Raw genomic sequence first — 27,855 nt, forward strand, 5'->3', positions numbered from 1 at the left:
GGGGGGTGAGGGGGGTTGGAGGGGGCTCCCCGCCCCCCCCGGGCTCCGTGCAGGGCGCGGGGGGGGCGGCCGGGGAGGGGAGGGGAGGAGGGTGCTGGGGTGTGGGGGGGGCTCTGCAGCGGTGCGTGGGGGGGGGGGTCGCACCGCACCTCTGCTGCAACGCAGCCCCCCCGCCGCGCCGCACGGCGCACGCGCGGGAGCAGAGACGAAGCGAGGAGGGGAGGGGAGGGACAGGAGCGAGAAAGCGCGCGCGCGCGCGCTCCGGGAGGAGGAGCGCGCCGGCGCGCCGCCCGCACGCGCGCGCGCGCGCGCGAGCGGCTCCCCCCCATTCATCCGCCGCGGGCTTGAATTCGGCGCCGCCGGGCCGCGGAGCAACCCCCGCCGCGCCCTGATTGGCAGGCGCCTGGCTCCCCGCCAGCCTATTGGGAGGCGGCGCTGCCGGCGCGGCGGGGGCGGGGGCGGGAAAGGAGGAGGAGGAGGGAGAAAGGGAGAGAAAGGAGGGGGGGGGGGGGGAGGAGGAGGAGGAGGAGGGAAGGGAGAGAGGGAGAAGGGAGAGGGAGAGGGGCCGGCGGGGCGCGAGCGCCGCGCGGCGGCCAATCAGGGGGCGCGCGCGCGGCACGCGCTTATTAGCATGCGGGGCGCGTCGCGCGGCGGAGTGCGCGGCGGGCGGGGAGGCGCGGCGGGGCCCCCGCTCCCTTTCTGCAGGCGCAGCCGGTGCATGGGCAGTGCGCGGGGACCGGCGGAGCTCCGCCGCTGCTGCCTCCGCCGCCGCCGCCACCGCCACCGTGCGCACCCCGCCGGGGCCGCCCCGCGCCGCTCTCGCCGTGCCCTCGCCGCGCGGAACGCCCCTCCGGTGAGTGCCGTGCACTTGGGGCGCGGGCGGTTTTTTGTTTGCGCTGCTGCCGGGGCGGGAGGGGATGGGATGGGATGGGAGGGGGGGGGTTGTGTGTGTGTGTGTGTGTGTGTGTGTGTATGGTGCTGGGGGGGGGGCCGAGCGGCTTTTAGCGTTTTTTTTTTTTTTATATATATATAATTTTTATTGTTTTTGCCCTTTTTTTTTTTTGCGCTATTTTGGATTTATTTTTTTTTTCCGCCTTGAAAAAAAATAATAAAAATCGCGATTTTTTTTCTCCCTCGCGTTTATTTTATTTTTGAAATTTCATAATTTTTCCCTTTTATTTTGAATTTGAAAAAAAAAATAATAATAATAAAAATAAAAACAAACAAACCTCTGCCCCCCCCTCCCTCGCCATCCGGGGGGGGGGGGGGGGGGCTGCGCTCTCGCTCCTCTCCCCGCCGTGCTCGGGCCGGGGGCCGCCCGCGGACAATACCGCGCGGAGCCCCGCGGCACGGCGCCGGCCCGGCTCGGCTCGGTGGCACCGGGAGGGGGGCCCCGGGGCCCCCCCCCCCCGGTTGAGCTCCGCGGCTCCGTTCCCCTTTGTTCACCCCGGCCCCGGAGGCGGCGGCGGGCACCCCGCCGGATCGGGCCCTCCGGCCCCGGCGCTGCCGAGAACAATGCCCCGGCGGGCCCGGAGCACCGGGCGGCCTCCCCCGCCGCTTTGTGCGGCCTCTCCGCCGGCCCGGAGAACCGAGCCCCGGTGGCGGAGGCCGGGGAAAGGAAGGAGGCGACGGGGGGAGACGGGAAACGGAGCCCGGGAGGCGGGGGGGAGAAAGAGGAGGGAGGCCGGGACCCGAGCACCGGGGATCGTGGCGAGCACCGGGGGCCGTGCCCGGGACGCGGAGGGCGGCCGGGGCCCCGTGCGCCGGGACAGCGGCGATGCCGGCGGCTGCGCACCGGGAGAACGGGGCCGGGAGAAGGGGGATTGCGGCGGGGAAACGAGCGGCCGGGCACCGGGAGCGGCAGGAAAACGGGAGGGGGAGGTGGGTCGGCGGCAGGGCACCGGGGGGGAGCGGGGGCCGAGGAACCGGGGAACCGGCCGCGCACCGGGAGCAGCGGCGGCGGCGGCGGAACCGCGGCGCCGAGCGGGGAAACGGGAGAGGAGCCGAGGGGAGCGAGCGCCGGGGGGGAGCGGGCGCAGAGGGCCCGGGGAACCGGGGGGAAACCGGGGAACCGTGCACCGGGGGTGATGCAAAAAAAATTAAAAAAAAAAATTAAAAAAAAAAAAAAGCGGTGCTGGGGAACCGCGGGGGGGGGTTACCGGGGGCCTGGCCGTGCTCTCACGCTTTGCTTTTTTTTCTCTCTCCCGTGCTCCAGGAGCGGAGGATGAGCCGGCAGCCCCGGCCCCGAGCGCGGCACGCCGCCCGGCCCGGCCCGCCGCGGCGCTGAGGATCGCCGAGCAGCCGCCGGGCTCCCCCCCGGGCCCCCCCCCGGGTGGGCTCCTGCCCCCGGCCCCCGGTATGGACGGCCGTGACTTCGCGCCCCCGCCGCGGCTGCTGGCGGAGCGGGGCGGCCTCGGGCACCGGCACGGCACGGGGCGCGTCTCGGGCTCGGCGCACAGCACCGTGCAGCCCCCCGGCCACTTCCAGCCCGCCAAGTTCTTCCCCGCGCCCATCTCCATGGCCACGCACTCAGGTCAGCGGCACCGGGCTGGTGGGGGGCTGGTGGGGGGGGCCTGGTGGTTGCATCCTGCATGAGGGGCTCGGGGTGGCGGCACGGGGGTCGCTGGCACGGCGGCGTCTCCTGGGGACCCCCCCCTCTGTGCCAGCGCTGCTCCCCGCCGGGCCGAGGCGGCGCGCTCGGGGCGAACAACGGCGCCGTTATGCGCAGCGAAAAAAATAAAAATCAAATAAATCCCGGTCCTGCACCCACGTCTCGGGGGGAGGACGGCTTTGCAGCTCCCACCTTCCCGTTACCGGCTGCAGCCGGTGCCCGGTACCGGAGCTGGGCTCGGTGCATCCTCGGTGCGGCCCCGCCGGCTGCCGCGGCTTTGTGTGCGGTGAGGAGCGCTCGGCCGCGGCCGTGCGGTGCTGCGGGGGGGGCTGCAAAGCAAGGGGGGGGTCCCAGCGGGGTGCGTGGAGCGGGGCCGGGTTTGGGGAGCACGGAGCCGGGGCTGGATCCGTTGCTCAGCCGGTGCCGCCCGGGGCCTCCCGCTCCCCGCCGGCGTTTTTCTCTCCGTCGCACGGCGGCAGCGCCTTGATGAGCTGTGAATACTAATAAAATTATATCTGCTTTAATGGGATTACAATTAGTGCATGGATTAGGGCGGGGGGCACGGCCGGGCCGCGTCGGGTGCGAGGGGGGGGGCGGCTCGGGTTCCCGCGAGGAGATGGAAAACGGGGGACACCGGGGTGCCGGGACGCAGCGCAGGATTGGGCCCGCGACCGGGGCGGTTTCGCTTTGTGCCGATGGTTCCCGGGGGGGGCAGCCCCTGGCTGGGTCCCCCCCCCCGGCTGCCGTTAACCGGGAGGGGCTCCCCGGCGGGGACGGAGCCGCCCGGGTTCCCGCAGCTCGGCGGCCCCTCGCGCCCGCCGCCGGGGTCTGGGCGACACATGGGAGCCCGAAAGCAAAGGAGGCTGTTAAAATAACATGGATCGGGCTAAAAATACCCCTGCAGAAACTCGCCTTTTTTTTTTTTTTTTTTTTTCTTAAAAAAAAAAAAAAAAAAAAAAAAAAGGAGAAGCCAAACCCAACAACAGAAAGAGCTAAAAATATTCCGGGCTTTGGCAGGGCCGCCGCAGCCGGAGACGTTCCCGGCGACCGCGCTCGGAGGCTCCCGCGCCTACGGGAACGGCGCTCGGGCAAACCCGAACGGGGCCAGGACCCGGCGGCCGCGCCACGGGGCCGGGAGCCGTGCGGTGGTAATTACCGCCGATGATTGATAATTTTGATAATTACCCCGCCCAGCACCGGGAGCCAGCCCGCGGTTCGCCGGGCGGCGGCGGCGGGGCCGTACGGCACGCGGCCGCCCCGGGGCACGGCGCCGGCTCTGGGGGGTGGGGTGGGGGGGGGAGGCCCCCCGGTCCCGCTCCCCAAATGGCTCCCGGCCGGACTACACCTCCCAGGAGCCTTTGCTGAGCGCTCGGGGCTTGGAAGTAGCCCTGAGAAAAAAAGGAGATAAAAAATGTTTAGCTTTATTTTATTAAAGCCATAATTCAGGGCTGCGCAGTTATTACAAACAAATGCTTCGGTTTGCATCTGTTTTTGGCACCGGGACCATGCAAATGACGGCGCGAGACGGCGCTGGGGGCCCGAGCGCGGAGGAGCCGCGGCCCTGCCCGGTGCCGGGGGGCTCGGGGGGGTCCTGCCCCACTGCTGGAGGGGTCGGGAGGCCGGGGCCCCCCTGCCCGGTGCCGCGCTCCAGGAGTGCCGCAGGGCAGGGAGCGGGGTTCCCGGCGTGCCTGCGGTGCCCCCCGTGCCGCAGCAGGGGGGGGGGGGTTTGGCGAGCCGGGGGGAGGCCGGAGGGTGGGAAACTCGGCCAAACAGGTTCTGCCGACTGCCGGCTTTACCCAGGGCCTCCATTTCTGCCCTCCTGACGTTTTTATGGAGTAAAATATAGCTGAGAGCGCGCCGGGCTGTTTGTCACCGCGCCGAGCCCTCGGCGCGCCGCGGTGGCTCGCGGCACCGGGGGGGCTCGCAGCGGCACGGCGCTGCGCCGGGAGCCCCGGGGTGCTGCCGGTGCCGCTCCAGCTCTGCGGCACGGTGCCGGTGTGCAGCACGGTGCTGGTGTGCAGCCCGGCCGTGGCACGGTGCCGGTGTTCCCTCCGCTGCACGGCCCCGGTGCCGCTGTGCAGCTCCCCGCTGGCGGCCGCTCTCGGCGCGCAGCCGGGCTGGGCTCCCCGCAGCTGTCCTCCTCCCTCGCTGGATTAAATTCCAGGCCCAGCGCTGCATTTTTTCACCCCGGCGTTGCTGGGGCAGGGACGGGCCATAAAACAGGTGGGGCCTCGGGGGGCTCCCGCTCGGCCTCGTGGCTTCCATCCCCGGGGTTGTTGGCGGGGAGGGGGGGACGCGGTGCTCCCCATCCAGCCCCGGCGTTGGCGCCGCTGCACCTCGGCCGCCGGCTTGGTGCTCGCGAAGGATTTAATCCGGGTGAGGGGCTGGGAGGCGGCGGCGGCACGGCCGCGGTGCTCGGGCTTCTCCGCGGCTCGCCGGCCTCCCTGCAACGTGCGCCGAGTTTTTTATTTAAAAAAAAAAAAAAAAAAAAAAAAGGGGGGGGAAAAAAAAAAAAAAGTAGGTGTCAAAGTTAAAACAGATTTTGAGATTAACTTGTCTACTCCTTATTAGTGACACTTCTGCTGCAGATTACTGGGGGAGGGGGAGGCGGGAGGTAAACGCACATGTGTCAGGGAGAAAAAAAGCAGAATGCTGAGAAACCCAAATCTTGTGGAATTACAGCTGAGTGGTTTCATCTGTTCATTAGTTATTATTTGGAGCCGCGCAGAGCCGCGGCCGGGCGCGTGTGTGCCGGGGGAGGCAGAGAGCCGCAGCACCGCCGCGCCGCGATCGCCCCAACGCGGGGGCGGCCGCACGGCCCCTTCCCTCCTTTGTCCTCCTGTGTTCAGGGCTGCGACCCCCGCCCGTGGGTTGGGGGTCTCGGGGGGGCCGGGGCTGGGCGGCCCCGGGGAGGGACGTGTGGGTTGTGATGCCTCCGGGCTCCGCGGAGCTGCGGGGGCGAAGCACCGGTGCGCACGGGGGTCTTGGCACTGACCCCACCAGGAGGGGCTGTGGGGGAGAGAGGATGGCAAAGGGGTTTGTGTGGGTGCCCCCCCCCGGTTTCCCCTTTGCTTCCCCGGGCTCCTCAGCCCCGTCCCTGGCCCCGGAGCTGCCCCCGTGCAGCCGCTTCGTCTCCCCGGCGTGGGGCCGGGCGCTGATGGCAGCGCTACGCGACAGCCGAGCTGGTAATTATAGCAGAAAATAAAAATAGCAGGATTTGGCTACTCAGTGACTTTGCAAAGATTCACACGGGCTTTGAACTGCGGCCCCTCCCTCCCGCCCGCGATAGCGGGTAAATAAACACTCACCCAATAATCTCATTCTTGGAGTTCTTCTTTATCCGCTCCGTAAAACGAAACAGATGGGCACAGCGCTGCGCGCGCCTCCCGGCCCAGCCCTGCCGCACTGGCAGCACCCGGTCCCCAACGGGGTCCCCGTGATGAGCACTGGGGTGTCCCGGTGCTGGGGGGGATCCTGGGGGGGGGGCACAGCACCGCAGCCCCTCGGGGTTTGCTCCTTTCCCCTCCCGTTGGGTGCACGGGGACCCCCGTGTGCGCACGGGGCGAGGGCTGAAGGCGCTTTGGGGGTGCGGAGCTTTGCACGGGGCCGGGTGGGATTTGGGGGCCCCATGGGGCTGCGGGGCGAGGGACGGGGGACCCCTGGGCCCTTCCTGGCTGCTCCACGGCCCCGTCCTGTGCGGGGCCGGCGGCTGCTCCCAAAATGGCCTCTGGGCTGTGCAAGCTGCCTGTGGCGGGGGCGCGCGGCGGCCGTGCAAGCAGGCAGCGCGGAGCGGCGTGCCCGGAGCGGCGTGCACCGGCTGCCGGCCGTGCAAGAGCCCCCAGCGGTTGTGCAAGAGCCCCCGGCGGCCGTGCAAGAGCCCCCAGAAGCTGTACAAGAGCCCCCAGCAGCCGTGCAAGGGGGCTGCGTGCGGAGCCGCGGGCGTCAGGCGCGCAAGGGGCACGCAGCGAGCCCTCAGCAGCGGCCACGCGAGCGGTGTGCGTGCAGCGGCCGTGTGCGAGCGGCGTGCAGCCAGCAGCGTGCAGCCAGCAGCGTGTTGCACGCGCGGCCCCGCTGCAGCCCCTGCTCCCCTCCAGCCTCCCCTTCCCTCCGTCAGCAGCCGACAGATTGCAAGTGGCACTTAGCGCGGAGAGCCGGGCTGGTGATTACCCATCGGATAACGTTTTAATTGTACTTCTGGCACTCTGTCAAGCTAATTTGAACTGCGTTTCAATATTACAGCATTTATTTAGTGCCATAACAATATGGATTAATCTTAAATTATAACACCGAGGAAATTATATTACGCTTATTTCCTATTTGCCCAATATTTAAAGGGGCCACGTTGGGTTAAAAAGCGCCGTGCGCCGAGGGGAGCGCGGCACGAGGCGTGCGGGGCTGGGGCCGGGAGGGAGCTGGCGGGGGGGGGGTCCGGCAGCCCCAGTGCCTCCCCCGAGGGGGTTCCCAGGGCCGGGGGCCGCATCCTGCACCGTGCCTGGGAGGAGCAGGGACCGGAGGTGGCACATCCAGGGGAGCAGCTGGCGGACGCGGGGGGGGGAGGTTATTAACGACCGCGGATGTCGTTATTGTGCCGGGCCGAGGATGTGGTCGCGCCCAGGGCTGTGGGGGTCCCCGGGCAGGGCTGGGGGGGGGTCCTGGGGCTCTGCTGCCTCCTCGTCCCCGTTGTGTGCCACCGCCGTGCGCCCCGCGTGCCACCGGCTGCTGCCGGCCCGCGGTGCCAGGAGGGTCCCCGCCAGCTCCGGCGGCTCCGCGTGCGGCCTCGGCCCCGCTAGGAATGTTCCAGCCCCGAAATAGCCGAGGCAGTAACTCTACCCCGCACCCCGCGCACGTCCCGGCCGCCCGCCTCCCCGCTCCTCCCGGGACAGCCCTGGGGACGGCCGTGGTGACGTGGGGACCCTGTGCCTGGCCTGGGCCGCGTGCCCGAGCTTGGAGCAGGGACCGCGGCATCCCTGGGGGGCCGTCGCCCCTCTTCCCAGCCCCCAGCTCTGGCTGCTCCGGGTCCCTGTTGTGCATCCCCAGGGCGGGGGGAGCCTGGAGCTTAAAAAGGAGCCCCCAAATCGCGGGGGCACAGCAGGGGTTGGGAGCAGCGGGGCCGTGGGGCGCGGGAAGAGCCGGGGCCTTCCCGGAGAGGGAGGGAGGGAGGCAGGGAGGGAGGCAGGGAGGATGCTGCGTGGGAGCGGGGCCGGGGACCCCCTCCCTTTCCCGGCAGCGCTGCCTTGGTCGGGCGCCCGTGGCCCCGCGCCCCGCTCCGGGCGGGCGCCCAGAACACAGCTCGGCCCGAGCAGATGTGGCCGGAGCGCTCCCGCGGCCCCGCTCGCCGCCGGGGGAAACTTTCCGTCTTCCCAGCACATTCCCATCCGCGCTGGGCCCGGCGCGGGGGCGAAACGTGGCCCTTGGGGGGGCTCACGCCCTGCTCTGCCCCGCAGCCCCCCCCCCAGTCCCACCGGTGCCCGTCACTGCGGTCGTCGCTGCCGTGACCCCGGTGGGTTTGGGGCCGGGGCTGCCCTGGCAAAAAGCCCCCGAGCTCCCCCTGCCCCCCCCACATCCCACCCTGGGCTTCCCGGCCCCCGCGGTTTGGCAGGGGATCAGAACAAAACGCAGCTCGCTTCGCTTTTAACCCCTTCCTCCAGCCCTGCGCCTTCCTCCCAGCCCCGTTTGGGGGAGCCCCGGGGTGCTGTCAGCGCCCACATCCACCCGCACGGCCCCGCCGCCTCCCGTGCCTCAGTTTCCCTTTCCAGGCCAGCTCAGCTTAGGGGGAAGCAGGACACGAGTGGCTGTGGGGCCGGCACGGATCCCACGTGGCCGTGTGGGAGCTCCCAGCACAGGCGCGAGCGATGACCGCTGGTGGAGCCCCGCGCTCCCCAAAGCACGGCTGCGGTCGGTCCCCTCCGTGCTGGCTCCCAGCGGGGGGATTTTCTGCCCGGCCAGGCCGTGCTGGAGCCGGGAGCGGTGCCCAGCGGGGCTGAGTCACGGCGCTGGCCCCCGGGTGCAGGGAGCAGGGCCAGGGAGTTCCCAGGCGGACGCTGCCGAGGGGCTGCGGGGGGCAGGATGGGTCCCATGGCACCGTGCCCTCCCCGGTGCCGCTCCTCCGTCGCCGCGTGCTCGGGGATGAGCTGAGTTCTGCACGGCCTCAGGACCCCCCCCCCAAGTCCTCTCCTGCTTGGGGGGCCGCCCGCAGCCCGCAGCCCCCGCGGTGGGGGAGAGCCGGGGCCGTGGGAAGGGGGCGCGGAGCCGAGCTGGGGCCGGAGCGTGCGAGCGGCTGGGGCGAGCGTGCGTGCGGGCGTGCGAGCAGGGTGGGAACGGCGCGGGGGCCAGCGCGCGCCTGGGGACCCGGCCGTGCCAGGGGGCGTGAGTCAGCGGCTGGGACGGGACGTGGGGGGAGAGGAGAGTGCGCGAGAGAGCGGCGCGGGGCCCGGCCGCTGCCCCGGGGCCGTGTGCGCGCGGGTTTTGGTACAGCCCCGGTGCACGGCTTCCAGAAAAGGCTCCTTCTGGAAACCTCGGCTTCCTGCCCAGCTCACGCCTCCCGGCTCCGTGGGGCGCCCCGTGCCAGGGTTCCCCTGCTCCGTTCTCCTGCACGGTGCCCGGGGGCGATGCCGGGTCCCATCCCGCTCGGTGCCGGTTCCCAGGGCCGCGGGCAGGGCGCGGCCGTGCCCCCAACCCACGCGCGGCCCCGGCCCGGGCTCGGCCCCCGAGCCGGCCAGCGCAGGAAGAGAGCGAGCTGCCTGAAACCACATCCCCGACACTCATCCCAGAGGCATCCCGGCGGGATTAGCCGGGGAGCGTGGGCCGGCTTAGAGAGCAAAGCATCACTTCCTGCCCCGGCCGGGCGGCCGGCCAGCCCTGGGCTCTGCTGTGCCATGCCGAGCCGTGCCGAGCCGTGCCGTGCCATGCCACGGAGGGGCCAGGCGGCCGCGGTCCCCGCCAGCCCACGTCGGCAAACACATGCAGACAGGGAGCGAGGCCAAGCGCAGAGGGGCGGCCGCGCTCCCCCCTCCTGTTCCCACCCGGCCGCTGGCTACCGGCTGCGATGTTTCCACCATGATCTCACGGCTCAGCCCTCCCGGCCCTGCGGGGTGGGGGCGTCCCCAAAGAGGAGCTCCGTGCCCCTCTCCCCCCCCCACCAGGTGCAGGGAAAGGCCGTGTGGGAGCTGCTCCCCTGCCCTTTGCGTCGTGTGCCCTTCCCTGTGCTGTGCACCTTTGTGCACATTTGTGCACGGCACCCCCCCGGCGCGCCGGCCCCCGCAGGGCGTTGCTCCGGGAAGCCGCTGCCCCGGTCACTGCTGGCTGTCCCCATGTCCCCAGCCTCCTGCCACCGCCCCTGGGCACTGGCAGGGCTCCGGCTGCTGCAGCTGGCAGCTGCCCCTGCTGGCAGCGGGCTGGCCCGGCGTGCCCTGGCTGCATGGCATGGCACAGCATGGCACGGCACGGCACGGCACAGGCCCCGGGGGCAGCCGGTGTCCTGCAGCCACTCCGGGCAGCAGTGCGGGGAGGCACACGCGTGTGCAAAGCCTCCCATGCGCTGGCACACGTGTGTGCCCACGACGTGCACACGGGGTCAGGGCAGGACACGGGAGCTCCCCGTGCGTCTGTGCTGCACCTCGCACACCCCCAGATGGGGCTGGGGGGGCCACGAGGGGCACGATCCCATGAGGTGTGCCTGTATCCGAGCGTGCACGTGCCAGTGGTGTGTGCGCACAAGCAGTGTGCACAAGCAGCGTGCACACGTGCTCAGGAAGCGCGTGCACGGCCCCACTGCAGGTGTCTGTGCACAAACGTGCGAGCGCACGGCGAGCGAGCGTGCCGGTGCTGCGGGGGCCGGGGGTGCGCGTGCGTGGCAGGGGCTGGGGGCTCCCCCTGACTCTCTCCTCTCGCCCCGCAGCAGGGAGCGGACTGATGGGGAGCGCGCCCGCCTCGTCCTTCATGGGGAGCTTCCTGAGCAGCAGCCTGGGCTCGGGGGCCCCCAGCCACCCCTCGGGCCCCGCCGCGTCCCCCCCGGAGCCGGCGTTCCGCGGGCCGCACTCCGGCACCTCCCAGATCTGGTTCTCGCACTCCCACGAAGGTGAGTGGGCGCCGGGGCAGGGCTGGGCAGGAGCCCCCCCCGGGAAGGAGGGCCGGGTGTCGCGGCCGCCCCCACGGCATCGGGGTGGCCGGGCTGCGGGGGGGGATGTCCACGGCACGCGGGTGGCCGCGGCACGCTGGTGGCGCATGGAGAGCTTCGGGGTGGCAGCGGGGTGGGCAGCACATCCCACAGACACCCCCCATCCCCAGCACGGGGGGGCATCCACGAGGACAAGGCTGAGCCCGCTGCAAAAAGGGTGCTGGGGGGGGGCTGTGCGGGGCTGCAGCCCCCATTTGGGTCATGCTGCAGGGTGCGGGGTGTCCCTAGGGTGCCCTGTTAACCAGACACCGCTTCCCCATCGCTTTGGGCTGTGGCAGGAGGGGGGGGGGCAGCCCCGGCAGTGCCCCCACGGCACGCCGCCACCGTCCCCGTCCCCACCTGAGCGGGGGCCGACAGAGTTAAGGAGCGGGGCGGTGGTATTGGCGCGGGGCCCTGGCAGCCGGCCCAGCTGGTAGTTTGACCGGCTGCCAGTTGGCTCCCGGCGTGCCGGGGCCTGCGCGCCGCGTCGGGGGGGTGGGGGAGGGCGGGGGGGGGGACGGGGGGGACACGGGGACGGGCGGGGGGGAACGGGCAGCGCATGCGGCTCCGGCAGCGCAGCGCTCGCTGCCGACGGGCGGCTCGCACGGTTTTGCCATCTGGGGGGCCCGGTGAGCGCTGTGCCCAGCCCCCCCAGCCCCCCCTCATCATTCATGGGGGTGCACCGGGGGGGCTCACGGCCCCGGCGTGGTGAGAGGAGGGCAGATATTGCATGGCCAGGAGGGGTATGGCACACACAACGCGTGTGCGTGGTGTGATGGGGCGAGCAAGCCTGATTGCTGTGCGCCCCCCCCCAGCCCCGGGGTACCCCCGTTTCTCCGGGAGCCTGGCATCCACCTTCCTGCCCATGAGCCACCTGGACCACCACGGCAACAGCAACGTCCTCTACAGCCAGCACCGCTTCTACGAGAGCCAGAAAGGCAGGTACCAGGGCCGGCACCGCGCCGGGTGCCCGTGGTGGTGCTGGGGGGCACGTCCCCAGCGCTCACGGGGGGGCAGAGGGGAGGCTGCCGGGCACGGCGGTGCTGCTGGGGGGCTCGGTGCCCGTCCCCGGTGCCCATCCCCGGCGGTGGGTCCCCGGCACGAGGGGCTGGCGATGGAGCAGGTGCCGGGTCCCCGGGGATGGAGCGGGGTCGCGGGCACCCGGCCCAGCCGCCGCCGCTGTCGCTTTTCACAATATTGTGGCGGGCGCTTAATAGGGAACATTGTTTGGGTGGGAAATGGAGCTAATTAGGCCGTGCCTTCCCCCGCGCTCCTCCCCTCATTAGCGGGGAGCTGGCGCTTGGCACGGACGCGGCCCCGGGCGCCTCGAACGCGCGCCTTTGTTCGGCGCGGGGCCGGGAGGGGGGGGGTGCCGGGTGCTCCCCGGGGTGGGGGCTGACCCGCTGGCCCTCCCCTCCAGATAACTTCTACCTGCGCAACCTGCCCGCCCAGCCCGCCCTGCTCTCCGCCGGCCACGGCTTCCCCGGCATCGCCCGCGCCGCCCCCGGGCCCCCCGCCGGTTCCTGCAGCCGGGAGCGCGATGCCGGGCCCCTGCCCAAGACCCCCAAGGACTACGACCGCTTCCTGGCGGCCAAGGAGAAGGCGAGCAAGGCGGAGGGCAAGGAGCGGCCGCCGGAGGACGACGCCAAGGAGAGGCACCGGGCGGTGCTGCCGGTGCCGCCCGAGGGGCACTGCAAAGAGGGGCTCCCCCCCCGGGCGGCGGGCGACGGGCGCCCCAAGCACCTCGCCTCCTGCCTGCTGGGTGCCAAGGGGCTGGAGGGCGAGGGCGGCCGCGCGGCGCTGCCCAGCTGTGCCGGCAGCGCCCTGCCCCGCGCCGGCCGCTGCGCCAAGGAGCCGTGCCGCGGCGAGAGGGAGCCGGGAGCCCCCGAGGCTCCGCCGCCCTACGGCGAGTGCCTGGAGCGGCGGCAGATGCTGCACCACGCCGTCTCCTATGCCGTGCCCACCGGGCCGGCCCCGCTCGGCGCTGCCGCCGCCGCCGCCGCCGGTTCCTTCCCCTGCCTGCAGCTGCACGCCGGCCCCGACGTGCTGTGCCCGCTGCCGGACAAAGCCGGGAGGGAGCTGAAGCTGAGCGGGGCCACGTTCGTGCCTTCGGTGGGACACCTGGCGGACAAGAGCCGCTCCTTCCAGGTGGCGGCCGAGAGCTGCGGGCTGGAGCGCGCCGAGGGCAAGGAGCGGCACGGCGAGGTGGGCGCCGAGCCCCCCGCCGCCTACGGAGCCTCCTTCCACCACCACGCCAAGGCGGAGGGCAAAGCGGAGCGGCGGCTCGAGTGGGGCGGCCCCGGCTCCCGGTTGAAGGGGTTGGAGTACCTGGGGGGCGGCGGGGCGGCCGAGGGGCCCCCGTTTGCCAGCCTCGGCCCCCCACCCAAGGGCGGCCTGGAGAAGGGCTATTTCGAGGTGCCGCCGGCCCCGGACTGCTCCCGCGCCCCGCACGCCGACCCGCTGGGTGCCAAGGTGGGCCCGTCCTGCTGCACTTTAGAGAAGGGCCCCAAGGAGCCCCCCGGGCAGACCCCGCAGAAGGTGGCGCGGATCCGGCACCAGCAGCACGGCGGCCCCGAGGCGGAGCCGGCCGGCGGCGGCCCCGAAGGCAAGCGGAAAGCCCTGGAGCTGAACTCCCTGGGCTACAACGGGCCCCCGCTGCCCCCCTGGGGCGTGCAGGGCCAGGGCCCCCCCATGGCCATGGCGGAGGAGAGGAAGGGTTCCTACCTGGACCCCTTCAGCACGAGTCTGCAGCAGGCTGCGTTGATGACTCAGGGCTCGGTGCTGAGCCAGGACATGCCGACCCCCCCGGACGAGGTCTCGGCCATGAAGAACCTTCTCAAGTACAGCAACCAAGCACTTATCGTGGGCCAGAAGGCTCCCTTCGTGGGGCTGGGCGGCATCAAGGGCAGCTGCGCCCACCAGGACGCCAAGTTCCCCCCGGGCAAGGGGCAGCAGGAGCTGGAGCGGCCGGATTGCGCCCGCAGCCGGGAGCACGAACTGGGCCACGGCGAGGGCGAGGTGCGGCAGCCCCCCGTGGGCATCGCCGTGGCCGTGGCGCGGCAGAAGGACACGCTCAGCCGCCCCGAGCCCTCCTACGGCAGCGGCTCCGGCCGGCAGGGCCGGGTGGCCACCGGCATCAAAGGTAAGGGGGTGATTGGGGGCGGCGGGGGGCGGCGGGGGGCCTTGGGGTGCCGGCGGTGCCGCGCTCACCGCGCCGTCCTCTCGCCCCGCGCAGCCGGCACGGCACGGCCCATGCACGTCATCGACCTGGAGGCAGAGGAGGAGCGGGGCCGGCTCTGCGAGGAGCGCCTGGGGCTGCCGGGGAGAGAGCTCCTTCTCCAGTAAGTGCCGTGGTGGTGGTGGTGTTTTTTTGGGGGGGATGGATGTGGGGGGGGGGGGCCCCGTCGCCGTGCCGCCGCTTTGGGCACGTTGCGGTGCCCCACGCCGCTCCTCTCTCCGCAGGGACAACAAGGAGCTGGTGGAGTTCGCGCGGATGCACCCCTCGGGGGGGTGCCCCGGGGACCTCACCCCCCACCTGATGATCGCGGGGGGCTCCTCGCTGCCGGCGGGACAGCTCGGGGGGGACCCGGCCGCCCACGCGCACCCGGCGCACACGCACTGGCTGCCCCGCACCCGCAGCCCCTCCATCTGGATGGGGGGACACTCCTACGGTCGGTGCCGGCGGCGGGGGGGGGGGGCTGCGGGAGCAGGGGGGGGCTCGTCCCCCCCTCCCCTCCCCGCCCCGGCGCTGACGGGCCCCCCCCCTCTTCCCCTTTACCCCCTCCCCAGGCATCGGCCACCCCGCGCTGCACCAGAACCTGCCGCCCGCCTTCCCCGCCTCCATGCCCAGCACCATGCAGCCCGTCTTCCCCCTCTCCCAGGAGCCCCCCGCCCAGCTCGTCATCCTGCCCACCGAGCCCCCCGCCCACAGCACCCCCCACACGCTGGGTGAGGCTGGGGGGGGTGGGGGGGGCTGGCTGGGGGGCCACCCAGGGGTTGTCGTGCTGCTGGGGTGGGAAATGGGGGTCCCTGCTGGTGATGCTGATGGGGTGGGGGGGGGAAGATGGGGTCTTGGGGGTGCTGGGGTGCAGGGATGGGAGATGGGGGGACCCTAAAGGTGATGCTGAGGGGGTAGAGGGAGATGGGGGGGGGCCCTACAGGTGGTGCTGAGTGTGCAGGGGGGAGATGGGGGTTCCTTATAGGTGATGATGAAGGGGTAGGGGGAGATGGGGGGGGCCCTACAGGAGGTGCTAAGGGGGTGGGGAGGGAGATGGGGTCCTGGGGGTGCTGGGGTGCAGGGATGTGAGATGGGGAGGTCCCTACAGGTGATGCTGAAGGTGCTGGGGTGGGAGATGGGGGGTCCCTTTGGGTGCTGCTGGGCTGCAGGGGTGGGAGATGGGATGCAGGGGGCTGCGGGGCGACCCCACCGCGGATCCCTCGCTGATCCCCCCCCCGCTGCCGACAGCCGACGTGATGGACCAGGCGTCGCTGTGGCCCCCGATGTACCCGGGCCGGGGTCCCGGCGCCCACCTGCAGCACACGGGGCAGCTGCCCGTGTACTCGCGCTCGCAGTTCCTGCGGCAGCAGGAGCTCTACGCCCTGCAGCAGCAGCGGGCGGCTCAGGCCCTCGAGATCCAGCGGCAGGCGCACGTCCAGGTGCCCGCGGGGCTGGGGGTGGTGGTTGGGGGGCAGGACTAGGGGGGCTGGGATGAAAAGTGGGGGGGGCCGTGGGGCTGGGCTGGGGCTGTGGTGCGAGGTAATGCTGGGTGGGATGCGGGGCGGGGGGGATATGGGGCTGGGTGGGGGGCAGGGGGATGGGGGGCGGTGGGATGGGGGGCTGTGGGATATGGGGCTGGATGCAGGGCTGGGATATGTGGGGCAGGGGGATGTGGGGCTAATTGTGGGGCTGGAAGGGGGGCAGGAGGATGCAGGGCAGTGGGATGGGGGGCAGTGGGATGTGGGGCTGGATTTGGGGCTGGATGGGGGGCAGGAGGATGTGGGGCAGGGGGATGGGGGCAGTGGGATTTGGGGCTGGATTTGGGGCTGGGGCCGTGCTGTGGTGCTGATGTGTTCCAACCCCGGTGTCCCCCCGCAGCGCAAGCCGGAGGAGCAGCCCCTGGAGCTGGAGGACGTGTGCCCCGAGAAGCCCCTCAAACCCTCCCACAAAGCAGTTGCCTTAAACCCCCCGGCCAAGGGCATGTCCTCGGCAGCCCCCGGACCCCCCAAGCTGTCCCCTTGCTGCCACTCCCCGGCCCTGCGGCACCCGGCCAAGTGCCCCGTGGCTCTCCCCGCGGCCCCCTGCACTTTACCCGTCTGCCCCGCCGCCAGCTCCGCCGTGGCCCCCCGCTCCCCGGCCGACAGCCCCGTCCCCGTCCAGAGCAAGGGCAGCGACGGCGAGGACAAGCGCGGGGAGGGCCAGCCGCCCCGCGACTACCCCAAATCCCTGGAGCCAGGTAAGGTCGCGGCGGCGAGGAGGAGGAGGGTGGATTTGGGGTGCTGGGGTCCCCCCGCTGAGCCTCACCCCCTTCCCCGCAGACCTGCCCCCGGGCTACAGCTACCCCGCGGCCAGCATGGGCTTCTCGGAGGCGCACTCTGCCGAGCCCGCCGACCCCGACACGATGCACGCGGGCTCCCCCCCGGCTGAGCCCGAGCAGTCGCGGACATTCAGCCCCGCCGAGGATGTGCTGAGGGAGCCCGGCCCCCCCGTGCGGGAGCCGCCGGCTGGGGGGGCTGCAGCCGAGGGTCCCGGCGCGCTGCTGCACCGCCACCACCTCCTCCTCGCCCCGGGGCCGGCCCCGGCTGCGGTGGCCACCGAGGAGCCCTTTGGGGTGCGCCGGGAGGCGGCTCCGGCAGTGCTGGAGCAGAGCTCGGTGGAGCAGCAGCGCCCGGTGCCCATGGTGGGGTCCTCGCCGCTGGTCCCCCCCTGCGGCGAGGAGGAGGAGGAGGAGGAGGAAGAGGAGGAGGAGGAGGGCGACAGCGAAGGCTCAGGGCCGGAGGGCAGCTGTGACGAGGAGGAGGGCGATGGCCCCAGCCACATGCCCAGCGGGCGGCAGGGCTGCCAGGGCGGGCTGGAGGCTCTCATCGCTGCCGGCATCGACCTGGGGGAGCTGCCAGCACTGGGGTCCCCCGAGGAGCCCCCCCCGGCTCCCCCTTCGCCCGCCCCCTGCGCCGTGGGGCTGCCTGGCATCGCGCTGCTCAGCGAGCTGGCCGACCTGGAGCTCCGCCGGCGCCGCTGCGACCTGGCCCTGGAAGGTGAGCGGCCCCCGTGGCCCCCTCCCCGCGGTGCCTCCCATCCCCTGCTCGTGTGCTGCGGTGCTCCCTGCCCCGTTGTCACACCCCTTGGTGCCCTCGGTGCGTGCGACACGGAGATGGTGCAGTGGGGGGGCTGCACGATGCGCGCAGGGGCTGGGCCGGGCGGTGCACGTGTTGTGTGCAGCGGGGGGGGGGCTGTGTGCACGCTTGCAGCGCGCGTTCGCAGTGCAGGGCTGCGTGCACGCCGGCACCGCAGGGCGCTGAGCACAGTCACAGCGTGGGGCTGCATGCAGGGTGCCGATGCAGGGGCTGTGCACGTTTCCAGTGGATATTTGCAGTGCGTGCTTCTGCTGCGGTGCTGCGTGCACGTCTGCAGCACATCCTTGCAGCACAGGGCTGGGTGCACGTCTGCACCGCACGCTTGCAGTGCAGGGCTGCGCGCCTTTGCGCCGGATATTTGCACTGCAGAGCTGTGCATGATCGTGGCACGTGCGTGCAGGGCTGCAAGCATGTTTGTGACGTGCAGGTGCAATGCAGAGCCGTGCATGTTGGTGGACAAGGTGCATTGCAGGGCTGTGCACGTTTGCACCCCGTATTTGCAGCGCAGGGCTGCAGGAAGGCATGCAGCGTGTGTCTGTGCGCCTGCAGCGCGGGGCTGTGCGCGTTCGCAGCGCGGTGCCCGGCTGCAGGGCCCTGCTCGCAGCCCGGGGCCGTCTCCGGGGCTCTGCTCCAGCGCTGGCTCCAGGCAGGCGCCGGGATTCCCTCCCGGCTCGGCTTCCCCAGGGAATCCCGGGGGCCCCGGCAGGGAAGGCCCTGGCGCCTCCCCAGCGCTGCCGCGGGCGGGCGCAGGGCCCCGCGTGCTCGCTGCTGCCTCTGGCCGAGCCCCGCTGCGTGCGGCGGTGCCGTGCGGGGGCCGAGGGGCCCCATTCCCTTTGGGGGGGGGTCCTGCTCCCCCCGCCACAGCCCCCGCGGATGGGGCGCGTCACCGCGTCCCTCCCCGCCCCGGCCTTGGCTCTGCGCCCCGATGAGTTCATCGCTGGCCACCGCGGCCCCGCGGCACCCTGGGGACAGCGGGCGTGCCATGCACGCAGCACCCTGTGTGCTGTCCCTGCGCCCCATGGGCACCCTGTGCGTGCTGCCCCATCTCATGCAGCACCCCCTGCACGTCCCCGCTGACCCCTTTTCACCCCAAATAGCCCCGGGGGTGCCCGGCCCCACCCGGGGGTGCTGCTCATGTGTGCATGTGCAGGGTCGTGGCACAGGAGCAGCGGGGTTCAGGGGTGGTGCAGGGGTCCCGGGGCGCCCCCGCTGACCTCTGGTCTCGGCAGGGGAGGACGAGGACCTGCTGGCCTTCAACCTGCAGAACCTGGCCACGGTGGCGGCCGCCTGGTCACTGGTGGAGGCGGCCAGCAGGGAGGGCAGCCCCCCGGCGCTCAGCCCCCTGCCCGCCTCGCCGCCGCCCCGCGCCCGCGTGCCTCGCCGCAAGTACACCTGGACGCCCAAAACCAAGGCCGTGAGTGTCCCCTTGTCCCCGTGCCACCGTGGCCAGCCAGGGGCCGAGCCGTGCCCTGTGCGAGCCGCCTGTCCCCGTCCCTGTCCCCAGGTGTGCCCCCTGAAGGCGGCCATCGAGCAGCTGAACACGCAGGAGGTGGAGGTGCGGATGCGGCTGGCCGAGCTGCAGCGGCGCTACAAGGAGAAGCAGCGCGAGCTGGTGAAGCTGCAGAGGCGGCACGACCACGAGTACGTCCCCGTCCTGCTTTGGGGGTGCAGGGGGGCTGTGTGGGGTGGCTGCGGGGTCGGCACGAGGGTGGGGGTCAGCGGTGCGCTGAGTTTGGGGCCGTGCTCAGCCCTCGGTCTCAGGCTGCCCCCGGTCTTGCCGCGGCTGCAGGCGCGACGAGAGCTCGCGGAGCCCGGCGCGGCGCGGGCCGGGGCGGCCGAGGAAGCGCAAGCACTCCAGCACGTTGGGCAGGGCCGAGAGCCGCAAGGTCAAGTGAGTGACCGGGGGGCGCGCGCCCGCCCGTCCCCGTGCCCGGGGTAGGGGGGAGGAAGAGATTTGGGGGTGGCTGGGCCGCGTCCCCGGTGTTGTGGTGGCTGCGGGGGGCTCCGTTCCGGGGCTACCCCCCCGTGCCCGGCCGCGGGAGCAGCGTTGCATAAAAGCCTCTTTATCCGCGCTGTATAAAGTCATTGGTCACGCTGCAGTGGTGTTCATTGCTGCTGGCGCTTTATTATTATCCATTAGCCGCCCGGCGCAGTCGTTTTCACACTCACGGGCCCTGTATAATTGTCCTTCTCTGCTACAAATTGCCTCTCCCGACAGGCCCATTTGCATAAATCCTCCGAGCTAGTCCAAACACGATTGGAGTGTGTGTGCGCGCGCGGCATCAGGCCCGATGATTTGGTAATAATAGTTAAATCTGCACTAAATGGTTCCTTCAATTAAGACAGAGAGGAGGAAAAAAAAAAAAAAAAAAAAAAAAGAAAAAAAAAATTAATCTCTAGGTTTTATGTCACAAAACATTAGCGAGCGAGTGAAGGTTACAGGGAAAAAAATAAAATAATAATAAAAAAGAGGGGAGCTGGAGGGGGGGGGGGTGGCCGGCGGCGGGTGGGAGCAGCCCCGCGCCGTGCCCACGCCGCGCTCCCCGCAGGGCGGTGAAGAGCAGCCTGTCCCTGCTGTGTGCTGGGCTGCGCGCCGAGCCCCAGCCCAAGAAGAAACGGAGCAAACTGGCCCAGGAGGCGTACGGAGGCATCAAGGGCCCCCCTTCGGTGAGTGCTGCCCCCTCCTCGGGCGGCCGGGTGGTGGTGGTGGTTGGGGTCGGGGTTTGGGGTGGGGGTTGGCTCCTTGGCGAGCCTCGCCGTGCCCCCCCAGGACAAGGTGCGGTGCAAGAAGAGCGGCTCGCAGAGCAAGCTGTCCTGCAAGGTGGCCCACAAGGTGTCGCAGCTGAAGCAGAAGGTGAAGAGCAAGGGGCTGCCCGCCGGCATCAGCCCCTTCCGACGGAAAGACCCCAACCCCGGGGGCCGCATCCAGAAGAAGCTGTCCCGCGCCAAGAGCTCCAAGGGCGGCGCCGCCAAGTACCAGCCGCAGGACCCCGACCCCCGCGAGCCCCCCGGATTCAAAGGCAAGGCTGGAACGGGGCTGGGGGGGGCCAGGATAGTGCAGGGGGGGCTGTGGGAATGGGAGGATGCTGTAATGGGGGGGTTGTGATGTGGGGGGTTGTGGCAGTGGGGGGATGCTGCAGGGGGGCTGCGCAAACGGCTCGGGAGCAGCTCGTGCCTGGGGGACCCCCGGGGACACTCAGCTGTGCCCCCCCCCTCGCAGATGGGCACGACGAGGACTCGGACAGCGAGGACGCTGACGACGAGCCGGGCTTGGCCCTGCTGCCCTCGGTGCCCGTGGCCGTGCTGGGCCCCTCGCCCTCCTCCGTGGTGAAGATGGAGGCCAACGAGAAGGCGAAGAAGAAGAAGGAAAGGCAGGGGCTGCTCGGTAAGGGGCTCCCCCCGAGGGAGGGGTGGCGCTGGGGGGCTCCCCGGCACAAATGATGGGGGCTGCTCCGTGTGCCCGCGGGGCTCTGAGCCCCTGTGTCCCCCCCCCCCAAAGGTCCCTGCCGCCTCGGCAGCCCCGAGGGCGAGGTGAAGATCAAGCGGCGGCCGGTGAAGCCGGGAGCTGGCAAGTTGGAGAAGGTCCCGGCACGGAGGAAAGCGGGCGGCTGCGAGGACGGGGGCAAGAAGAAGCTGAAGGCGAAACCCAAGGAGAGCCTCAGGGCGCCGGCCCCGAGCGGCCCCAGCGCCCCGACCCCCACCAACAGCCTCTTTGGGGGCGCAGACCCCCGGCACTTCGGGGCGCGGGACGACGGCGCCCGCCTGGCCAGCGAGAGGCTCAAGAAGGCAACGCGCAAGAGCAAGGTGCTGCAGTCGGCCCTGAGGGTGAGTGTGGGATGGGGGGGTCCGGGGGGGTCGTGGGGTGCCAGGGGTTTGGGGTGATGGAGGGGTTGGGGACGCCAAAGGGACCCCGGGGTGCAGGGGATGGGTGAGGGGCTTGCGGAGGATGCGGGTGCTGGTGAGGGTTGGGGGGTGCTGGTGGGAACAGGGGGCTGGGGGTGTTGTAGGGCTGGGGGGGGCAGGGGAATGAGCCCCCAAAAAGGGCTGTTGGGTGGGTCCGAGCCCCCTCTCCGTGTGCCACAGCGGAAGAACGGGGCGCTCTCGCTGGCCCTCTCGCCCCGGAGCGCCAAGACCATCCTGAGCAAGGGCAAGAAGCTGGCCAAGGTGAAGAGCAAAGTGGCCACCAAGCAGGTGAGCGGCCGAGCCCCCCGCCTCCAGCATGTCCCCCCTCCCAGTGGGCCCCCCCCCATCCCCACAGTCTCTCCCTATCCCTCAGTGCAAGGGCCGGGCGGTCAGCAAGCTGCTGGAGAGCTTCACGGTGGAGGACGACTTCGACTTCGACGACAACAGCAGCTTTTCGGAGGAGGAGGAGGACGGGGGGGGGGGCTGCGCGGGGGGGCGCCGCTCCCCCCTGCCCCACACGTGCGCCATCCAGAAGGAGGATCTGCGGGACGGGCTGCACATCCTCATCCCCAAGGAGGACAGCCTGCTCTACGCCGGCAGCGTCCGCACCATCCAGCCCCCCGATATGTGAGTGGGGCCAGGGGGGGGCGCACGGGGCCGGGGGGGGGTGTTGGGGGGCACGGGGCAGGTGTTGAGCCCCTCCTCGTGTCCCTGCAGCTACAGCATCATCATCGAGGGCGAGCGGGGGAACCGGCAGCGCATCTACTCGCAGGAGCAGCTGCTGCAGGAGGCGGTGAGCGGGTGGCGGGGATGGGGTGGGATGGGGTGGGATGGGATGGGATGGGATGGGATGGGGAGATGGGATGGGATGGGATGGATGGGGATGGGGATATGGGATGGGGATGGAGACATGGGTAGGGTGAAGATGGGATGGGACAGGATGGAATTGGGATGTGGATAGGGGTGGAATGGGACAGGACGGGATGGGACAGGGATGGGGATGTGGACAGGGACAGGGACTAGACTAGACTAGGGTAGGGTAGGGTAGAGTATAGAGTAGAGTAGAGTAAGAGTATAGAGTAGAGTAGAGTAGAGTAGAGTAGAGTAGAGTAAGAGTAGAGTAGAGTAGGGTAGGGTAGGGTAGGGTAGAGTAGAGTAAGAGTAGAGTAGAGTAGAGTAAGAGTAGAGTAGAGTAGAGTAGGGTAGGGTAGGGTAGAGTAGAGTAGAGTAGAGTAGAGTAGGGTAGGGTAGGGTAGAGTAGAGTAATTCAGGTGGAAGGCGCCTTCCACGATCATCTTATCCAACTGCTGATGTTTTTAGATGCAACCAAAAGTTAAAGGGATGGGGACGGGGACAGGGACAAGGATGGGGATGGGGACAAGGGATGGGGACAGGGATGGGGCCAAGGCGAGGACGGTGCCAGCAGGGCATTTCTGGGCAGGTGCTGGACGTGCGGCCGCAGTCGAGGCGCAGCCTGCCGCCCGGCACCCGCGTCTGCGCCTACTGGAGCCAGAAGTCGCGGTGCCTCTACCCGGGGAACGTGGTGCGAGGTGAGGGGCGGCGGGGGCGGCGGCGGGGGGGCTGCGGGCTCCCGGCCATGCCCCAGCCCCACGCCCTGCCCGTGCCGCAGGCTCCTCCAGCGACGAGGAGGAGGACGACCCCGAGGCGGTGATGGTGGAGTTCGACGACGGGGACACGGGGCACATCGCCGTGTCCAACATCCGCCTGCTGCCGCCCGACTTCAAGATCCAGTGTGAGTGGGGCGGGGATGGGGGCGGCGGGGGGGGGGTCTGGGGGCGGTGGGGATGGTGTTGACCCCCTCCCCGGCTCTGCCTGCAGGCACGGAGCCGTCCCCGGCGCTGTTGGTCTCCAGCTCGTGCCGGCGGACGAAGCGGTCGTGCGGCGACGTGCCCCCCCCCGGGGAGCTGCCCCCCAGCCTCTGCACGGAGCGGCACGACGGCCCCGAGACCCCCAAGAACTCAGGCAAGAAGGCGGCCGGCAAGGAGAAAAGTGGTACGTGGGGGGGGGGTGGCAAGACACCCGACGGCAGGACGCTGCCCCGAGGGAGGTGGCACCGGCAGTGGGAGGGGTGGGGGGATGAAGGGATGTGGGGAAGGGTGCAGGGAAGGATTTGGGGAGGGGTGTGGGGAAGGATTTGGGGAAGGAAGCAGGGAAGGATGCAGGAAAGGATTTGGGGAGGGACATGGGGAAGGATTTGGGGAAGGATTTGGGGAAGGAAGCAGGGAAGGAAGCAGGGAAGGATGTGGGGATGCAGGCACGGGGCTGGACCGCGGGGTGTTGGAGCTGGGAGGATGCAGGGAGAGGGCACAGAGGAAGGATGCAGGGATGCAGGACCAGGAGGGCAGGAGGAGGGATGCGGGCATGGGGAGGGGATGCAGGGATGCAGGGAGGGCAGGAGGCAGGGACGTGGGCAGGGAGAGGGACGCAGGGAGGATGCAGCACGGGTACATGGGGACATGTGCATGGAGAGGGGATGGAGGGACACAGAGGGAAGCAGGGATGAGGGCGCACAGCAGGGAAGCAGCGGGGTCAGCAGCATGCTCCTGGGCTCCGCCAGCCCCCCCCAGCCCCCTTCCTGACCCCCGTCTCCCCCCAGGCAAAGCCGCAGAGGTGCTGTCAGGCGGGAAGGCGCCGGTGCTGAGCGACCCGTTCGTGGGGCGGCGCGGCGGGCCGCTGCTCAGCTGGTCGGCGGTGGCGCAGACGAAGAGGAAGGCGGCGAGCAAGGGCACGGCCGTGCTGCAGAACCTCTTCCAGGTCAACGGCAGCGCCAAGAAGCTGCGGGCCAAAGAGGCGCTCTTCCCCGTGCACCACCACCACCACGTCGCCGCGCCCGTCTTCGGCAACGGCTTCGGGGCCGACTCCTTCAGCCGCATCGCCAGCTCCTACGCGTCCTTCGGGGCCGGGGCTGGGCTGGTGCTGCCGGCTGCCCAGAAACTCCTGCGCTCCAAGAAGGCCGAGCGGCTGGAGGCAGAAGTGGGCAAAGGCGGCCGGAGAAAGGCAGGCAGTGAGTACCTGGTCAAGCTGGACCACGAAGGGGTGACGTCCCCCAAGAACAAGAACTGCAAGGCCCTGCTGCTGGGTGAGAAGGACTTTGGGGCCAAGCTGGAGCGGCCCCTGGCCAGCCACGGCTATGCCCACGCGGCCCTGGCGGGCAAGGATAGGAAGGGGCGGGCGCCCGTGCACCAGCTGCCCATGGGGCTGGCGCTGCGGAAGTACTCGGGCCAGGCCGAGTTCACCCTGAACTGCGACAGCGACTGCCACAGCTCCTACTCGGACATGGACGAGGACGAGGAGGCGGGCGGGCTGGGCGCCGACGTGCCCTCGCGCTTTATGACCCGCCTCTCGGTTTCCTCCTCTTCCTCGGGCTCTTCCACCTCCTCCAGCTCCGGCTCCATCTCCACGTCCAGCCTCTGCTCCTCCGACAACGAGGACTCCTCCTACAGCTCCGAGGACGAGGACTCCACGCTGCTGCTCCAGACCTGCCTCTCGCACCCGGTGCCGGCGCTGCTGGCGCAGCCGGAGGCGCTGCGCTCCAAGAGCAGCGCGCCGCAGCGCTGCTTCCTCACCAAGGCCGCCGCCGCCGGCCCCAAGGCCAAGCTCAAGCGCAAGGAGGCCCTCAGCTTCTCCAAAGCCAAAGAGTTCTCCCGGAGGCAGCGCCTGCCCTCGGTGGAAAACCGGCCAAAGATCTCCGCCTTCCTGCCCGCGCGCCAGCTCTGGCGGTGGTCCGGGAACCCCACGCAGGTACCTGTAAGATGGGGGGACCTGGCATGGGGCAGGGGGCAGGGGGATGGATGTGGGGAGTATGGGGTGTGAGGTGAGATCCATGGGTGCAGGGGAGGGTGCTTGGGGGCATGGGGCAGGATCCATGGGTGCAGGGTGCATGGGGTGCATGGGGTATGGGGTAGGATATGAGGCAGAACCCATGGGTGCAAGGCAGGGTGCATGGGGCAGGATCTGTGGGTGCAGAGTGTGCAGGGAACGGGGTAGGGCATGAAGGATGGATGCAGGGCATGGTGCATGGAGCAGGGTGCATCATGCACGGGGCAGGATCCATGGGTGCAGGGTGCACGGAGTAGGGTATGAGGCAGGATATGGGTGCAGGGCAGGGTGCTTGGGGCACGATCCATGGGGTGCAGGGTGCGTGGAGCATGGGGTAGGGCATGAAGGATGGCTGCAGGGCAGGGTGCAGGACACACGGGTTGGGTACTTGCACCCACATAGGGTGCAGGGTGGCACAGAGCAGGGTGTGCACGGACCACAGTCCTTGGGTGCACGGGGCAGGGTGCCGCAGGGTGCCGTGCGCTTGGCACTGGGCATGTGGCCGGGGTCCCCGCACCACCCCTGACCCCAATTTTCCTCCCCACAGCGGCGGGGCATGAAGGGGAAGGCGCGGAAGCTGTTCTACAAGGCCATCGTGCGGGGCAAGGAGACGCTGCGCATCGGGGACTGCGCCGTCTTCCTCTCGGCCGGGCGGCCCAACCTGCCCTACATCGGGCGCATCGAGAGCATGTGGGAGTCGTGGGGCAGCAACATGGTGGTGAAGGTCAAGTGGTTCTACCACCCCGAGGAGACCAAGCTGGGCAAGCGCCAGAGCGATGGCAAGGTGAGGGTGGGGTGGGGTGGGCACAATGGGATGGGATGGGTTTGGGGAAGGGATTGGGGCTGGGATGGGATGGGGATGTAAACAGGGATTGGGATGGGATGGGGATGGGGATGGGGATGTGGACAGGGATGGGAATGGGGATGGGATGGGAATGGGGATGGGGATGGGGGTGGATGGGGACAAGGATGGGGATGGGAATGGGAATAGGGATGGGGTAAGAATGGGATTGGGGACGGGATGGGATGGGTTGGGGATAGGAATGGGGATAGGGATGGGATGGGGATGGGGACGGGGATGTGGACAGGGATGGGAATGGGAATGGGATGGGATGGGATGGGATGGGATGGGGATGGGGATGGGGATGGGGATGAATGGGGACAAGGATGGGAATAGGGATGGGGACAGGGATGGGATGGGATGGGGTTAGGAATGGGGATGGGGACAGGGATGGGGATGGATGGGGACAAGGATGGGGATAGGGATGGGGACGGGATGCGGATAGGAATGGGGATAGGGATGGGATGGGGATGGAAAAAGGGATGGGGATGGGATGGGGTTAGGAATGGGGATGGGGACAGGGATGGGAATGCGGACGGGATGGGGACGGATGGGGACGGATGGGGACAGGGCCGTGCGCTGACGCCGTGCGGTGCCCGTGCAGAACGCGCTGTACCAGTCGTGCCACGAGGACGAGAACGACGTGCAGACCATCTCCCACAAGTGCCAGGTGGTGGGCCGCGAGCACTACGAGCAGATGACGCGCAGCAGAAAATACCAGGACCGCCAGGACCTCTACTACCTGGCGGGCACCTACGACCCCACCACGGGCCGCCTGGTGACCGCCGACGGGGTGCCCATCCTCTGCTGACCCACGGGGACGGGGACGGGGATGGGGACGGGGACGGGCAGCCCCCCGCGCGCCCCCCACCCCTCGCCGTGGGACCCCCCCCCCCCCCCCCTTCCCGGTCATTATGCAAAGCCCGGGGCCGCGGCTGTAGGCGGCCGGGGTTGGGGGGGGCACGCGGGGTGCAGGGGGTGGGGGGGGGGGGCGCCCCCGTACAAGCCATACTTTCCCTAGTACCTCTGACTGTTTGCCAGCAGGTAAAGCAGAAATCAGGTGTGTTGTTCTATTTATTTTGCGTGTAAATATTGTATTTCTTGCCGGGAAGAAGTTTTAACGGAAAAAAAAAACAAAAAAAAGAGAAAAAAAAGAAAAAAAAAAAAGAAAAAAAAAAAAAAAAAGGCGATCCACCAAGAGCGAACGAGGACGAAAAACAAAACAAAAAAAAATTTTAAAAAAAAAATAAAATAATAATAATATGGGGAGGGGGTCGGTGGGGGTTGGGGGTCGTGGGTTTTTTGTTTTTTTTTTTTTGGGGGGGGGGGGGGGCGCGTTTCCGTTTCATGCACTGTTTCCCCCAGCCTGGCTGGGACGAGGACAGCGGGGAGCTCTGTACAGAGGGGGCCGCGGCGGGCAGGGCGGGGGGCTCGGGGGGGGCTCGGGGGGGGTCCCAACTCTGCCTAACCCCCCCCCCCCCCCCCCATACCCCCCCCCTTTCCTCGTCCCGGTGCAATAGCGGGGGGGTCGGGGGTGGCGGCGGACGCTGGCCCGTCCCGCCGAGCCCTGCCCGCCGTGGCCCCCGCTGCCCCCCGCGCTGTAAATGTGTACAGGCGGGGGGGGGGGGGGGGGGCGGGGGGGGGCTTTTCCAGTGTAAACACTAAAAATAATTAAAAAAAAATAAAAAAGACAAAAAAAAAAAAAAAAGGAGAAAAAAAAAAATAACAAACCACACGCGCGCACGCAGACGCGGAGCAAACGTTAAAAAAAAAAAAAAAAGACAAAAAAAAGAAAAAAAAGGAAAAAAAAAGGAAAAAAAAAAAAAGGATTAAAAACACAAAGGTTTTATGAACAGCAAACTCTATGTAAAGGCCTTTTAGTATGGAACTTTTTTATCGACCCCTTGGCTTCTGAATAAATAAATAAGAAAGAAATGATAAATAAAGAAATGGATATATGCAGCCCCCGCCTGCCCCTCCCTGCCCAGCTCCAAGGGGGGCACCCCTGGGGGGGGGCACATGGGGGGGGGGATGGGGTACCCCTGAGGGGGGTGGGGGCACCCAGAGGGGGATGGGGGGACCCAAAAGGGGGTTGGGACACCCAATGGGGGGGCATGGGGCAGCCAAAGGGGGGGCTGGGGGCACCCAAAGGGA

General features: G+C 69.4%; 1 protein-coding gene across 4 annotated transcripts; it reads left to right on the forward strand.

Moving 5' to 3' along the window:
• Positions 1-662: 662 nt before the first annotated feature.
• On the forward strand, positions 663-26,594 carry BAHCC1 (BAH domain and coiled-coil containing 1). 4 transcript variants are annotated; one of them, XM_084298489.1, is made up of 27 exons: positions 663-853; positions 2,216-2,533; positions 10,509-10,688; positions 11,582-11,704; positions 12,187-13,908; positions 14,002-14,107; positions 14,229-14,437; positions 14,556-14,714; positions 15,232-15,422; positions 15,862-16,219; positions 16,302-17,018; positions 18,347-18,531; positions 18,622-18,758; positions 18,907-19,008; positions 19,667-19,784; positions 19,888-20,137; positions 20,338-20,502; positions 20,617-20,942; positions 21,201-21,308; positions 21,394-21,647; positions 21,738-21,813; positions 22,462-22,570; positions 22,651-22,773; positions 22,860-23,033; positions 23,638-24,782; positions 25,408-25,644; positions 26,306-26,594. In XM_084298489.1, the coding sequence occupies exons 2-27, from the start codon at positions 2,359-2,361 to the stop codon at positions 26,510-26,512; spliced, it is 7,656 nt and encodes a 2,551-aa protein (XP_084154615.1). In that variant the 5' UTR covers positions 663-853; positions 2,216-2,358; the 3' UTR covers positions 26,513-26,594. The 4 variants fall into 4 exon arrangements, with proteins under 4 accessions (XP_084154615.1, XP_084154613.1, XP_084154614.1 ...); XM_084298487.1 differs by having other exon boundaries at positions 12,187-14,107; XM_084298488.1 differs by having other exon boundaries at positions 10,512-10,688; positions 12,187-14,107.
• The last annotated feature ends 1,261 nt before the right edge of the window (positions 26,595-27,855 follow it).

The sequence above is a fragment of the Netta rufina genome, assembly GCF_964035555.1.
Source record: "Netta rufina genome assembly, chromosome: 19".
Classification (NCBI taxonomy): domain Eukaryota; kingdom Metazoa; phylum Chordata; class Aves; order Anseriformes; family Anatidae; genus Netta; species Netta rufina.

Excerpts from the sequence above, each read along its gene's own strand:
- BAHCC1 (XM_084298487.1), top strand. The coding sequence starts at position 2,359 with ATGGACGGCCGTGACTTCGCGCCCCCGCCGCGGCTGCTGGCGGAGCGG. Across the intron at positions 15,423-15,861 it reads AGCGGCAGGCGCACGTCCAG|CGCAAGCCGGAGGAGCAGCC; the intron begins GTGCCCGCGGGG and ends GTCCCCCCGCAG. Across the intron at positions 21,309-21,393 it reads GCAAAGTGGCCACCAAGCAG|TGCAAGGGCCGGGCGGTCAG; the intron begins GTGAGCGGCCGA and ends CCTATCCCTCAG.